The sequence below is a fragment of the Ananas comosus genome, linkage group 13 (genome assembly GCF_001540865.1).
Source record: "Ananas comosus cultivar F153 linkage group 13, ASM154086v1, whole genome shotgun sequence".
Lineage (NCBI taxonomy): Eukaryota > Viridiplantae > Streptophyta > Magnoliopsida > Poales > Bromeliaceae > Ananas > Ananas comosus.
In genome coordinates, this window is record NC_033633.1 from 10,277,357 (window position 1) to 10,293,407 (window position 16,051).

Here is a 16,051-nt window from a genome sequence, read left to right on the forward strand (position 1 = left end):
TTATGTTATCAATAGCTTTAAATCATGGCTTCTTTGGTAATTCAATAATTTAATTCTAGTTGTACTTTCATGGATAACCTTGTAAATTTGAATAATATTATAAATATTCTTTAAAACTTTAAAATATCACCAACTCTCTTTCAAACCTTATAAATTGTCGGGAATGGTCCAGTCATCATCCTTTGTTCATTTTTGCCAACATCAAAAGATGAAATGACATCTCTACCCTTAATTACTGATGAGTAAAAATGTGTGGAAGCCCCTCACCTATAGCTTAAGAAGACCCCTTAATTAATGTCACCGCCTCAAGGGCAGGGGTATTCTGAAACAAATTGACAGGTCTACTCCAAGTTTTGAAGGATAAATTAGATATTATCTAATAAAAGTAAGAATAAAACTTAAGTATTAAGCAAATGGTTTAGAGTTTCCTAAATTCTAGGAAGTAGGAATGACCTTGTTGGCCTTCTTAAGTGATTGTGTTAAAATCGGGACGGCGAAAAATAAATCCAGAAAATAACTTAATGCAAGAAAAGAAGAGAAAAAAGGAAAGAGCATATCGATATTTTACGCGGTTTGGCCAACGGCCTACTTCCACGGACGAAGACGGGGCAAAAGTTTTATTAATGTCAAAAGATGAAGTACAAAAAAGATCTCTTAAAAGACCAAAGCCTTAATTAGATTGAAAACGATGAAAGGCGCGTCATAGAAAAGACTTCAAATATGCTCGACTCTCTTGATCGTACGGACAAGCTAATATGCCATGAACACAAGTCTAATCTAATTCAATTTGAATTAGATTTCGACTTATAATCCGTATATACCGAATTTAACCTATATTATATCTAATCCTAATTAGATTAGAATTTAAGTGCAATTTAGATAACTACAAATCTATACCTAACTCATGTACCCTTGCAAACTTGTGAAGTTTTTTATTTATCCCTTTATTTTTATATATATGTTTGAATAATTTCTTTTTCTTTAATTCTTATATATATACAATCTAACAACTTGCATGATTTTTGAGAAAGTATACTAAAGAATAGATATTCTTTTGGAATATATAGATATGAATGTTAGAAAGTTTATAGAAATATAAAGACACTTAATTACTCCAACTATAAATTTTTAGTTTTTAATTTTAATTAATTTAATTTATTGAATAAACTTATTTTTCGCTAAGTTTTCAAACCATATTCAAATTTTATTATCATTTTCATCTTTAAGTCTTATTTACATAGCTTGACTCTAAACATTAAATTTTAATTTAATTAAGTTATAGGCATTTTCCTTTTATCATTATTAATACAAATGACGTAGCAAATAATTTGAGTTTTTTCTACGTAAGTTGAAACTATATCATGTGGCGATAGTTGGCGTAATTTAGTAATATTTAATAAACCCTATTAGTGTATGAAATAAATGTTAAAGTAGCAAGAAACTCGAAGCAATGCACAGATTTTTAATTTGAATTAGTTTTGTGGCATAAAACTATAAATTTATCATATTCAAGTTTTATTATCATCTTCATTTCTAACCATCGAAATCTCTAACTCTTATTTATGCAGCTCGATCGACTTTAAACATTAAAATATTTTGATTTAACTAAGTTATAACTATTTTACTTTACCAAACGTACGACCTAGCAAATAATTGAACATTTTTTGTGTAAATTTAAACGTTTCATGTATCGCGTGTGGCACGCACTGCAAAACAAGTGATAAGCGAAAGAATTAATTAATGAACGAGAAAGAATTATTTAATGAACGAAGAAGAGATAGGAGGGTTTCGTCCCAACTTCGTGTAGCAAGAGAATATATTGATTCTTTAAAAAAAAAAAAAATTAAAAACCCAAAAAAAAAGAGAGGTGGAATACAATCGTAGGTCCTAGCTTTAGTAGGGATTTTTATATTTATTTGGTCTAATCCTAACGTTAGTAGAGATTTTTTATATTTTATATATATATATATATATATATATATATATATAGTGAGGCTACTATGCTATCGGAAGCACGGAGCCTTCCATGCTTCCAGCTCGTTTTCGATGTTGCGACTTTCGAATTGTCGATTGGCTCCGTTAAACTTGATCTAAGAGTATGTCGGAATATAGAAAATAAATTTTATTATTTTTTGATATCATTTGCCTAGTATCGAATGGGCTCACAAATGCAACAAGTTTCAATGGCCGTGTGAAGCCGTTTGCAAGTTTAACGTATAGAAAATCTAAATTACGTGAAATTTTTGATAGAAAATTCTTTATCTATATTAAAAACAACAATATCTTAATTAAATTTAAATGTCATTTATTCATTTTGTAAGAGCGGTTTTATTTTCAGCCGTTGATTTGAGCAGCTTCGTTCACTAGGCAAATTGATAATAAAATTATAAAATTTATTATTCAGGTACTTCGATACTCTAGACTCAAGTTTAACGGAGCCGATCAGACGATTCGAAGTAGTCGGAGCAACATCGAAACAGAGCTGGAACACGGAACGCCCATGTTCTTCGCATAGGCATAGTACTACTATATATATATAGTATATATTATATAATTATTATAGTATTTATAATATATCATAGTATATATGATACTATAACGTCCACTATGATGGCTTGTAAAAGCACCCAGCACTTGGTGATTGTAAAAGCTATCTTCTATATATTTATCTAAGATTTTTATCCGTAGATTTACTCTATCGTTTATTTTTAACGCATTAGATTATACTATTTCAATCAACACGAAAAGCGACCTCCCCCATCCCCCACTAAAACCGCTAGAGAAGGCCTACATCATCCTAACCGCATATCATTTTTTTTTTTTTTTTGGTTTTTTTTTTAAATCCAATGCTAAAATCTACAAGCACCAATACTTGTAGCTTTAAAAATCATAGGAAGCTCAATCTCTCTCTCTCTCTCTCTCTCTCTCTCTCTCTCTCTCTCTCTCTCTCTCTATATATATATATATATATATATATATAGTCTTCTATACTATCTATAGTATCGAAGCTCCGGAACTATAGTATCATTTTCGATCTTAGGGTGTTCAAATCAACGATCCACACTGTTAAAACTGATTTAGGGTATTTAAAGTTTTTAGAAATAAAATTTTATATTTTTTCGACAAAGTTTATTTTATGATCAAACTATTTCAAAATTGTCAATTTTCAATGGCTACTATGGCGAGTTTGGAGTTTAACGGTGTAGAAGAATCAAAATTTCTTCAAATTTTGATATAAAATACTTTAAACTATTTAAATTAAGGTTAACATTCTTGATCTTGAATTTGAAAGTTCTATGCTCAAATTTTAAAAAATATTTAATTTTCACCGTCCATTTTGACATAATTTATTTACTAAGTAAACGATATCGAAAAAAAATTAAAATTTTATTCCTAAGAATTCAATATACGCGCTAATCATATTTACGATACAGATCGTTTAATTTGAAGACAACCTAGAGATCGAAAACAAGACTATTATGTACCAAAACTCCGGTACTAATAGAGATAGTATAAGTAGGCCTACTTATATATATATATATATTATATATTTATATAATATATATATTATATATATATACCTGGTCTATAAAAATATTTTTTAAAAAAAAGGATGCGTAATAGACTCCTATGCTGTTCGAAAGTACGGGGCCTCGCGTATTTGTAAATTGTTTCCGGATGAATAGGGCGTGAAGGGCTGAATCGTTTGTACCGGTACCAATTTGCAGGATCGATCGGTTTTGTTAGACATGATTAGCACTATTGAACTATCTAGGAACCAAAATTTTATAAATTTTTAAATTCGTTTGCCTAGTGAACGAGTAACCCTAAAATGAACGATTGAAAATAAAAATCTCATAAAAAATAGCGATAAAGGACTCGAATTTCAAATCGGAAGTATTGTTCTTGCTCTTGATGTTAAGTAGAATTTTCTATTAAAGTTTTACGTAATTTGGATACTTCTACACCGTTGAACTTAAAAGCGTGCCACATCGACCGTTAAAATAGTCATTTTTGAGACCCTGTGATCGCTTGGTAAATGAAGTCGAAAAATTATAAAATTTGGTTTTTAGATAGTTCCAATAGCATAGATTATGCCTAACGGAGCCGATCGTCGAATCAGATGCCATATCATCGAAAACAACTTACAAGCACAGAGGCCTTCGTACTTTCGAAAGCACAGGAGATGTACTTATATATATATATATATATTCGGCGATGGTGCTTTCGAATCGACGATCGACTTCGTTAGACTTGATCTAGCATATTTGAAGTATTTAGAAAATAAATTTTGTGACTTTTCGATATCATTTACCTAACGATCGAAAGGGTTTAAAATCAACGGCTGAAAATAAAAATCTTACAAAAAGTAGTGATATAGCATTAAAATTTTTGATCAAATATATTGATCTTGTTATAAATAGTATAAAAAATTTTCTATCAAAATTTCATTTGATTTGAATGCTTCTATACCGTTAAACTTGCAAACGGTATACATCAATCATTAAAAATTGTTGATTTTGAACCTTTCGATCACTAGGAAAATGATACTGAAAAATCATAAAAATTATTTTCTAGATAGTTTAAATACACTAGATCAAATCTAACGGAGCCGATTGTCGATTCGGCAGCTCCATCATCGAAAACGGCTTAGGAGCACGAAGGCCACTGTNATATATATATATATATATATATATATATATTAAAACAGGATAGAGATCGAATATGAACGTGGGGTGGCGCGCTAGTGGTAAAACTGGTAAGGATAAGCTCCGGTTGTATCCGAATTCACATTCGAAAAAAATAAAAAGAAAAATATAAATGTGAATATGCTTTTGTAAAAAATTCGACCGTACTCGACCGTTTTTATGCTTAGAAGATAAGAGGGATGTTAAATAATATATATTTTAGAGAGATAAAATGATTTTTATTGTGTTTTTTGTTTATTTTATTAAGAGTATTTCTGTATTAAAGTTATGTATATGTTCGTTAAATATATATTAACTTTTACTGAATGAAAGATAGATATATGAAGTTTGGGCATGAGTGTGAGTCTTTAATTGTATTGTGTATCTAATTCAGACTAATTTTGATTAACATGACATATGCATTTTAGCATATGTTATGATTAAAATAATATCCGAATATAAATTTGAATCATATTTGAATCTGAATTCCTTTTTAGTAGATTTGGTAACGAAAATTTAGAATTTGACTAACCGCATCGGTAAAGAAATATAGATGCGAATATGATTTTATCAAAAATCCAACCATATTCGACCGTTTTCGCCCTTGGATGGTGAGATTTTGAGAGCCTAAGGATACCCGGCCCCTAATTGATATCCAAATGGCCAATAGGCTTTTCCCAAGTAGTCAAATTTGAGATTTATCTTTCAGATCTTTCATAATTGAAACAATTGCTTAAATTTTCAAAATTTGCTTGTGAATTTATTGGCATTTATTGGCGCTCAGTGAATCTAATTAATATATACAAGTTGTAAAATAAATATATTTTTGAATCACTGTTTATCTAATTTTTTTGGTCAAATTAACAACAATAAATTTGTGAGACAGATCAGAGGGGAGATTAATTGTTCAAACAAGTCCATCGATCGTTCTTAAATGAAAATGCATAATAATATATAGGTTGCATCGGGAAATGTATATGGTTTCTTTTTGTCATGGATAATTTAAAATAGTACTACCCTGGAGTAATAATTCAATTATCAAAGCACCTAAGGACACGATTATTATTATCCAACATTAAGAATCGAACAATTTTTTCACTTTTCCTTCGTCCGTATAGTTTAGTTGACACCCATAGCTAGTCAATATTAATTAATTAGTTCTTGTTAAAAATTATCACGTGGTTAATTCAATATCATTTTACTCCGATTATAGAAAAAAGATGAGACCAGGAGATCCATGATCGAGACACGCCGGAGCCAACGCGATAGAGTCGTCGTTTTAAGACCCTATATAGACAAAGCCTTAATTTTGTCGGTTGGTTTTCGAACATTAGCAGACGTCAACTTTCGAAAAGAAGAAGAATTAAGAAAAGCGACCGACCGTGCTGATCATATTGGCTAAGAGTTTGATGATAGGTACCGGAAGTTTTATGTTCGAAGGCTAATTACTTTATATTTTAAGCTGAGTTTATTTAATAAAAAAAAAAATGGTCAAGTGATCGATTCACTAGCATTTGAGTATGTTCTAGACGGGAAGGCATATGAGGCTGGCCCATGGGGTGGTTCGGGAGGAAACCCCTCTCAGGTATGATTTTTATTTTGTATTTTTTTGGAAATATTTTCATGTGTGTGAAACTTCAAAAAACATCAACTTTAAGGCATGATTTAATTGAGCAATTAATCAAATGAGAATGCTGGCCGTGCACGAGGACGTGGCCGAGGACGTCGAGGGAGAGGACGATCGAGAGGCTGATTGTATATTTTTGATTTAGATAACTTAGACTTTGTATAATATTATATAATACTGAATTTAGTGCATATTTGTATATTTCTCGGGATTTTTTTTGATATTTTTATCTTGTTGATTGTATCTTGTTATTCCACTCGTGATCTTGTGTTTCTTGTTGAAAAATTTATTATCGTGAAAAAACTTGCGTCAAACTTGTTGAAATTTTGTTTAAAATCAAGCTTAAAACAGCAGCTGCTGCTGTTTGCGCTAAAGACGGTGAACCATTCACCGTCTTTATGCAAATACACAAAACCGGAGAAAAAACGGCTAAGTCGTGGCTACGCCTAGATAAGACGGTAGACGACTCACCGTCTTTGTTAAGGCGGTGAACGAGTCACCGCCTTATCTGTGTTTTAGCCTCTCTCTCGAGGACTTGGCGAAATTAGGCTGGGTGGAGTCCTACAAAAGACGGGAAACTTGCTCAGATAAGGCGGTAAACCATTGACCGTCTTAACTAAGACGGTGAACGATTCACCGTCTTATCTATACCCTCCCGCTGTCGATCGGATTTGCTGCCTAGATAAGGCGGTAAACGAATTACCGTCTTTCTTAAAGAGGTAAACGAGTCACCGTCTTCGGCGAATTGCTGAGAAGGCGGTGATACGCGGGTGATACGCGGGGAATTGCTGAGAAGGGAGTGGAGGTTCCATGCCTAGAGAAGACGGTGAACAACTTACCGGCTTCAAGATTCAGTAAACACGGTGAACGAGTCACCGTCTTATTTGGCTGGGGGCAACACTGAGAAGGCGGCGAATGCGGCGGATGGTGTACGCCTAGATAAGGCGGTGGATGATTTACCGTCTTTGTTAAGACGGTAAACGAGTCACCGTCTTCTGTTGAATTCCTGCGTAGGCGCTGATACGCGGGGAATTGCTGAGAAGGCGAGGGGTCCACGCCTGAGAAGACGGTGAACGAGTCACCGTCTTTATGAGAAATGCTGAGGTGGCGGCTGAGGTAGCGAGAGGAGGGTTAGTTTCACAAATAAAATTTTCAGAGGGTTATTTTGCCAATTATAAAATTTCAGAGGGTTATTTTCGAAAAAAGTCCCTTTAAGGCATGATTTAATTGAGCAATTAATCAAATGAGAATTATTTGTCTCTTGAAATTTTTCTCATTTTGATTTCAATCAAAAGGCCAAGTCGGGTTGGTACATTTAAGAATTAAAGGAAAATTAATATTGCTTTAATAATGCGGTCCTCGCCGAACTCTTTTGTAGGATAAATCTAGCGTTGTTCTCTAGTTAGGGCTTGGGATAAGTAAGCTACTAACAAGACCAAGCCTGGGTTCATAACGGAGTTCGACCTTACGCTTTAGATGGGGCCTGAGCTCGGCCCGACTTAAACTTGCTTGATTTTCGACACCCTTGTTGTGAAACTTCTAGCAAGAAATATTAATCTTTCTAAAGCAACACATGATATTCTTTTTCTTTTTGAAAAAATATATATATTTGTTTGTAGATCGTATTTGAATCTGGCGAGTACCTGACTGCAATGAATGGTACCACCGGTCCATTCAACCAAGTTGCCAACATACTGAGATCGCTCACTTTTGTTACCAGTATTCGCAAGTACGGGCCGTTTGGAGTGGAGGAAGGAACTCCCTTCTCCGTTCCCGTGGCAAATGGTCGAATTGTTGGCTTCTACGGACGCTCCGGCGTGTATGTTGATGCGCTCGGGATTTATCTGATGCCCAACTGATGTCGATTTTTATGCCGGTCATCTACGCAAAGGATTATGTGTTTCGTTCTATGTAATAAAGTCGAGCATGGAATGGCCTTCTGCATTGTAATCCTTTCTTAATTCGGAGAAAATAAAATTCGATGAGCTATCTAGTTCTAGAAAGAATGATGAAGTAATTGAAGCTAGTGTGCTTCCTCCATTATGTTACCTCTAATATGTTATCAATAGCTTTAAGGATGTCTTTTGCAGTAATTCTATAATTTACTTCAGTGGCACTTTCATGGAAACCCTCGTAAATTTTAAAAATATATCAAAAGTACTCTTCAAAAGTTTGAAATATCACCAATACCGCTTCAAACTTTATAAATTATCAAAAATGGTTCAACCATCTTTCTTCGTTCATTTTTAATTACTGGTTGGTAAAAGTGTATGGAAATTAACCCTCACCTAAGCTAGCTTTCATTTCTTTTATTTGGATTTTTGTAAGAAGTAAAAAAAAATTTAATTGAAATCTTTCACGCATGCTTCGAATGAAATTTTTTAAAATTTGCCAATAAAAATCACTCCATTGAAAAAAAGTAAAAAAAGATTGAGAAAATGTAATAAAAAAAATCACAATTAAAATGGTTTTTGTACATTTTTATTGTAGAAGATTGGTTTTTTAATTGAAAATTTTTTTACGTGAATGTCATATGAGAAATACTTTAATATCAAGAATATTAATAATCAAAATTATTTTTATGTGAGATATGAATAAAATATATTTAATTCTTGAGATAACATTGAATATCAGTATCTAGTTATATGTCATGATTGAAAGTATAACTTAATTGTGAAAAATAAAAGGGCAATTTTTTATATACCCCTCAAAAAATTGCCTTTTAACTATACCTATGTTTTCAAATCTATCCATCCAAAATCCAAACTTTGGCCAATAATCCCCAAGGGCAGGGGCATTGTGACGTCCTATTTCTTAGGGAATTAATTACTCATTCTATAACTACTCCAGCTCGCACGCTTAACTCTCTTTTAATTTCTTGGACCCATCCACTATCCAAAATACTATAGTAGGATTAAAGGTTTAATCCTATATATATATATATAGAGAGAGAGAGAGAGAGAGAGTAGGGCTGCTGTGCTCTCAGGAGCACGGAGGCCTTCGTGCTCCTGAGCCGTTTTCGATAATGGAATTTTTGAATCGACGATCGGCTACGTTTGATTTGATCAAGGGTATTTGAAGTTTCTAGAAAATATTTTTTGCGATTTTTGATATCATTTACCTAGTGATCGAAAGGATTCAAAATCAATAATTTTTAATAGTTGATATCTGCCGTTTTCAAATTTAACGGTGCAGAAGTATTCAAATTAGATGAAATTTTGATACAAAATTCTTTATTCTATCTACAACAAGATCAACATTTCTGATCGAAAATTTAGTGCTATATCACCACTTTTTATAGGATTTTTATTTTCAGCCGTTAAAAATTATTGATTTTGAATCCTTTCGATTGCTAGGTAAATGATATCAAAAAATCGCAAAAATTATTTTCTAGAACGTTCAAATACGCAGTATCGAGTTTAACGGCAAGCGCGAGTCGTCGATCGGAAATTCTTATCATCGAAATATGGTCAGGAGCCGGAGACTTACCGGCTCTGAATAGCACAACACTGCTGCATAATTCTAAAACAATAAATTTATGGTGGTGTATGAATGATGGCAAGGAGATATTAAAGAGAAATTCAAGAGAAGAGAAATTGAAACACAATTTCTCCATCAATATCGTGCCTCCCTCTTCAATTTTAGGCACCAGTCAACTGTGATGGGTGTTAGAAAGTTAGGAGCACAAGGGCTGAGTGTGCTCCTAATAGTACAGTTATCCCCTTATATATATATATATTTATATATATATAGAGGTAGAGAGATGAGAGAGAAGAGAGAGAGAGAGAGAGAGAGAGAAGTTTGAGCTAGATATATCATCGAAGCAAACGGGCTCGTTGCAACCCATTTTGTTCGATGATGGAGCCTATAAATTGACGATCATGACCGTTGAACATGATCTATACCACTTTAAGTATCTAGAAACCAAATTTCAAATCATTTCGACATCATTGACCTAATGATGATCAAAGGGTTTCAAAATTTATAATTTTAATGGTAGATCTATACTCTCGATCTTGATTACAAAATTCCTATCATCATTTTTTAGAGGATATTCATTTTCAGCCGTTCATTTTTATGCCCACTTGATGGATAAGAGAACAATATCGAAAAAGCATGAAATTTGATTTCTAGATGCTTCAAATGGTACAGATCATATTCGATGGTGCTGATCGTCGATTTGGAGGCTTCATCATCGAAAACAAATTTGTGGCAACGGAGTCCGTTTGCTACTGATAGCATTCTAGCTCAACTCTCTCTCTCTCTCTCTCTCTCTCTCTCTCTCTCTCTCTCTCTCTCTCTCTCTCTATATATATATATATATATATATATATATATTATAATACAAAATAAATTCAAGTTCGGGTCTGATTCGGGTTCGGGTTGAGTACAGTCAAAATTCATATCCGAATTCATATCAATTGGGTTTCTATTTTTGATATCCATATTCAAATCCATATCCATTTAACATCAGATATATCCGTTTCATTCGGGTTCGGGTTCGAATAAAATTTCGGGTATTCATACCCATTGACATCCCTGTCTGCGACCACGAATGACGTACCTCGCACGGTTGGTCTTATTTTGATTTCCTGTGGGGTGGTATTCATGATTCAGATTAATATTTAATTATATATGGTTATCAGGTATTGTGGATTCATGGCTTCCGATAAACGCAAGCGTTTATTGTTAATTACCCCTACAAAGTATTATGGCACATTCGATTAAGAGACCTCTGTAATGCTGAAATAGATTGAAATTAAATAAAAGATGAATTTTATAACATAATTCACTATACAATACATAGCATAACTAGGGACATACCCCCAGTGTACATAAATAAAAGAGAAAATGATTAGTTCAACGACATGAGTATGACGGTCAATTGAACTTAATTTGAATTACACCTATAATTTTAATAGGTTAATCCAATTAGATTTAACTAAATCCTAGTTGCATGTATTAGGATTTAGTTGGGTTTGAATTGATTAGACTCTAATTGTATGTGTCAAAGTCCAATCAGATTTAAGTTCACCATAAGGTGAGGGATAGCTAAATCTACATGTATTAGAATTAGCCGATTTGATTTAGATTAACTCTAATTATACATATTAGAGTCTAATTAATTTAATTGAACTCTAAGTATGTATATTAGAGTCAAACCATATTTGAGTTCACTCTAAGGTGAAGGATGGCTAAATACTAAATATATGTATTAGGATTAGCCAAAATTGATTTAAATTAAACTCTAATTATACATATTAGAGTCTAACTTGGTTTCCTTTGTTTGAACTCTAAGTATATGAATTAGAGTCCAATCGACTTAATTTGATTAGGTGAAACCTAATTCATTATTTTTACCTTAGTCATATATACTAAGATAAAAAGATGGTTTGATCAATTCTAAGCATATATTTAGAAATTTGATCGAGTTTGGATATGGTTGTGATTGGAATAGTTTGTTTCTAAGGACTTGGAGAAGCGGTTGGATTGATATAGTCCTATAGTTATGGCTTAGGACAAATGTTGACTGGAATTTGGATCAGGTTTTGTATAATTTGAATTGGTTTAGATTGGGAATTTGATTTTGATTGACATGATCTAGGCTTGAGATGTAGGTTGGCCATTGGATTTAGGCTTGGGTTGAGGTCAGGCCCGTATAGTTTAGGTTTAGAATCAAGCCTGGATTAGATTTAACAAGCTATATTTGGGTTCAGGCTCAATGTGGGTTAGAATAGTACATGTCTGTTTGGGCCAGATTTCGGCCCATGTAGTTTGGGTTTAGCTTGGATCAATCCGAATTAAATAATTGGGTTGGGTTTACATTTAGTCTTGGACATGAACTTGGGCTCATTCGGAGATATAATTAGGCTGAGTTTATATTTGGCCTTGGACGTGAACTTAGGCCCATTCGGAGATATAATTGGGCTGGGTTTATATTTGGTGTTGGACATGAACTTGGGCCCATTCAAAGATATAATTGGGCTGGGTTTATATTTGATCTTGAACATGAATCTTGGGCCCATCCAGAGATATAATTGCGCTGGGTTGCTATTTGGTCTTGGACATGAACTTGGGCCCATCCAGAGATATAATTGGACTTGGTTTACAGTGTTAAGATTAGGCCCGTACAGCTTATTCAAACTTGAGATTTCAACAGAAAATTTCAAAGACACTTTGAAATCACGTTTTAAATTTGAGTTTCAAATCCATAGATAAATCCTCATTTAGTGTGTGTGTATATATATATATATATATATATATATATATATATATATATAAATCCTCAGGTGTGCCATTTTGTCTGCGACCACGAATGACGTACCTCGCACGGTTGGTCTTATTTTGATTTTCCGTGGGGTAGTATTCATGATTCAGATTAATATTTAATTATATATGGTTATCAGGTATTGTGGATTCATGGCTTCCGATAAACGCAAGCGTTTATTGTTAATTACCCCTACAAAGTGTTAGGGCACCTTCGATTAATCCCTATATAGTATATATTGTTATTAATGATATATACTTATATATGAGGATATATTATATATTAACAAAATATTTAGTTCCATATTAAGATATATTAAAAGTATTATTATATATAATTAATTAATTATATATATTTATGAGTAATATATAGTGTACATATTATATAGAGTAGGGCTACTGTGCTATTAGGAGCACAGCAGTCCTTGTGCTTCTAAAATTCTAACCACTCATAAAATTTGATTGGTGGTTAGAACTTAGTTAGTTAATTCGCGATTAAAACGCGAATGATACGCGAATTAAAAAAATTACGTATTAAACGGTCCGATCCGTATTTTTCCGAAAAGTTCGGAAAAAAACGCCAAATCTTTCTCAAAAAAACTTGTTCGCGAATTATTCGCAATTCGCGAATGATTCGATTAAAAAAACGGCACTCGCCGTCGCGGATTCGCGGTCGAGGCTCGCCGCTCGCGTCGTCGCTGCGCTCGTCGTCGCGGATTCGCGGCCGAGGGTCGCGTCGTCGTCGCTCTCGTCGCCGAACTCGTCCGGGTTGTCCTCCTCCTCCTCCGCCGTCCTGGCCGGCACCGGGAGCAAGAGCGGCCGCGACGGCAGATGCCCTCTCGCGCCGTCCGCAGAAAAAAGAGGAAGAGAAACAGTAAAAAGTATCGGGGCTTTTGAGTATACTTGTGGCAGGTCCACGAGGCCACTTTGTGCCTCGTGGACCACATGAGAGGGAGGTCACACTGGACCTCCTCTCATTAATCATTTATATATATATAATATATATATATATAATATATATATATATATATATATATATATATATATAAACTCCTCTCTCTCTCTTCTATATATATTATATATATATATATTATAATTTTATTTATAATACATATTCATTTATTTATTATATATAATTTTTTATTTATAAATTTATAATTATTTATTAATATTTCTAAATACTTAATTTTATATATTATTAATATATATTTATTTATTATAATTTTGAATATATTTAATTTATATAAAAAAGTATAAAAATAATATATATAGTATATTAATTATTATATATTTATTATATAGCCGAATTTTTGATTCCGAATTTTTAATTGATAAACGTATAATATCCGTATAAATTACGTATCCGAATAATTACCGTATCCGTTTTTTAGCCGTATTTTTCAAAAAATTTAAAAATTAAAAAACGAATTTTATCCGAATTATATCCGTACCGAATTTTTGCCGAATCCGAATTAACTAACTATGGGTTAGAATGAGAGAGGGAGGAGATATTAAAGAGAAATTCAAGGAGAAGAGAAATTGAAACACTGAATTTCTCCTCAATATCTCCTCCCTCTCTCATTCTAACCACCTATCAAACTTGATGGGTGGTTAGAAAGTTAGGAGCACAAGGGCTGCTGTGCTCCTAATAGCACAGTAGCCCTACTATATATATATATATATATTTGATGTTATATTTAAATTTGTATTTTAAAAATTTAGATTTAATATAATATATTTTGAAATATTGAAAAAAAAAATTGTTTCGGGTTCAAATTTTCGGGTTCAGGTTCGGGTTCGGGTTTCGGATTTTTGGTAAGGTTCGGGTTTGTATAAGAATTTTTAAAATCTGTCGGGTTCGCGTTCGGGTTTGGGTTCGGGTTCGGATTTTTGAAAATCCGACCCGTTGACATCTCTAATACTATATATGATATACTACATCTATCATTTATTCCTTTTATAGATAAATAATATATATATAATTAAATATTTTATTTTGATAATTAATATATCCGGTATTTGGGTCGGGCTCGGGCCGGGCTTGGACATGCCCAAATAGGCCCAAAATTTTTCGGGCTTAAATTGTTAAGCCCGGCCCGAATCCAAAGTTATATTTTTAATACCCAAAGCCCGGCCCAAATATGGCCCATCGGGCCGGGCCCAGTTCCACCCCTAGGTGGGTGAGCCGAGCTGCTTGTCAAATTGGAAAAGGATCAATTAGGGAGACGAAATTCGGAAGACAAGCTACTTGGGTGAGGATGAGTTGGGGAAAGGGTCAGAGGGATTGCAGAGGCAAAGAGAGCTATTTGGGTGAGGAGGAGGTAGGATCGGAGAGGGTTTAGGGTTTAGAGGGATTGGAGAGGCGAAGAGACTGGCTATGTGGTTTGATTTTTTTAATTTTCTTTTATTCTTTTCTTTAACTCTAGCAATAAAGAGGCACCTCTGTTTAGATAATCAGATTCAAGCGGTAAACAGAGCGTCTAGGATTAAAAAAGAGTTAAAAAATGATTAAAAATAAGGAATTAATAGAGCGATTAAGGTTGGTTAATCCCGCACGTAAGGATGGGAATACGCCTTAGGGCAGTGCCTCGCACGTTTCCGGATCTATCTACTAATAACAACGGAAGAAATATTTTGTCGCTAAATATTGGTTACCAAATAGCAATATAAAAAATTATTACAATTTGGTTGCTTTTAGCGACCACTTATTGCCCCCGTCGTTGAATATTAGTCGTTATAGATCTAATTTCTTGTAGTGCCGCTCGCCGACTGGGAGATATTTTGGACGGAGCGTGAGTCCACAATAGATTGGCTAAGACTAGCGATATAAGTCTCATATCGCCTAATCCTTGTGAATCTTGCTCCATGAAGACGTCAAGGCTTAAAGGAAATGTGACACTATCAATATTTGGAATAATCATACTATAGCTAAAACTTTTAACCTAATTATAATATTTTGGACGGTACTTAGCCACAAATATTAACAAGCTTAAGCCTAGTCGGTGGTGGTGCCGGCTGCTCTGATGCTCTAGGCGCTGTACTCGACGGCGGAGTAAAGGTCTCGCACATCCTCTGTAACAGTGTCCCTTGCTGCCTCGTCGCCTCAGTCAAGGCAGCCAATTGCTCTCTCAGATCAAAGGGTGCACTCGGCCCTACCTACTTAGGCATCTCTTATGGCGCGACACGATCCCGCATCGGTGGTTGACCTCGGCGTCGATATATGGCTACCTAAAATCAAAACAAGGGTCAGATACAAAATATAATCAACTCTCGACCGAATCAAGTGAAAGTCTAGAATGCCGCCCCTATTTCTTCTCAAAATTATACTGTCTACAGCCGATATAATTTTTCTTGACTGAAACAGACACTCCTTCAATCACTCACTCCACTCTAGGAGGAATTAAAACAACTCAATCGCTGACTTTCGCGATAAATCATGCCTCTCGCGTCTTACCTTCCTAAGGTTTGC

At 33.9% G+C, this 16,051-nt stretch overlaps 1 protein-coding gene across 1 annotated transcript; it reads left to right on the forward strand.

Annotated features, from left to right (window-relative positions):
- On the forward strand, nucleotides 4,726-8,433 carry LOC109719287 (mannose/glucose-specific lectin-like). The gene is made up of 3 exons (XM_020245861.1): nucleotides 4,726-4,759; nucleotides 6,185-6,273; nucleotides 7,935-8,433. The coding sequence occupies exons 1-3, from the start codon at nucleotides 4,726-4,728 to the stop codon at nucleotides 8,172-8,174; spliced, it is 363 nt and encodes a 120-aa protein (XP_020101450.1). The 3' UTR covers nucleotides 8,175-8,433.

Bases quoted from the DNA above. Each gene is read 5' to 3' on its own strand.
- LOC109719287 (XM_020245861.1), top strand. From the start codon at position 4,726: ATGAACGTGGGGTGGCGCGCTAGTGGTAAAACTG. The intron at 4,760-6,184 runs GTAAGGATAAGC...AAAATGGTCAAG, and splicing joins GCGCGCTAGTGGTAAAACTG to TGATCGATTCACTAGCATTT. The intron at 6,274-7,934 runs GTATGATTTTTA...ATTTGTTTGTAG, and splicing joins CGGGAGGAAACCCCTCTCAG to ATCGTATTTGAATCTGGCGA.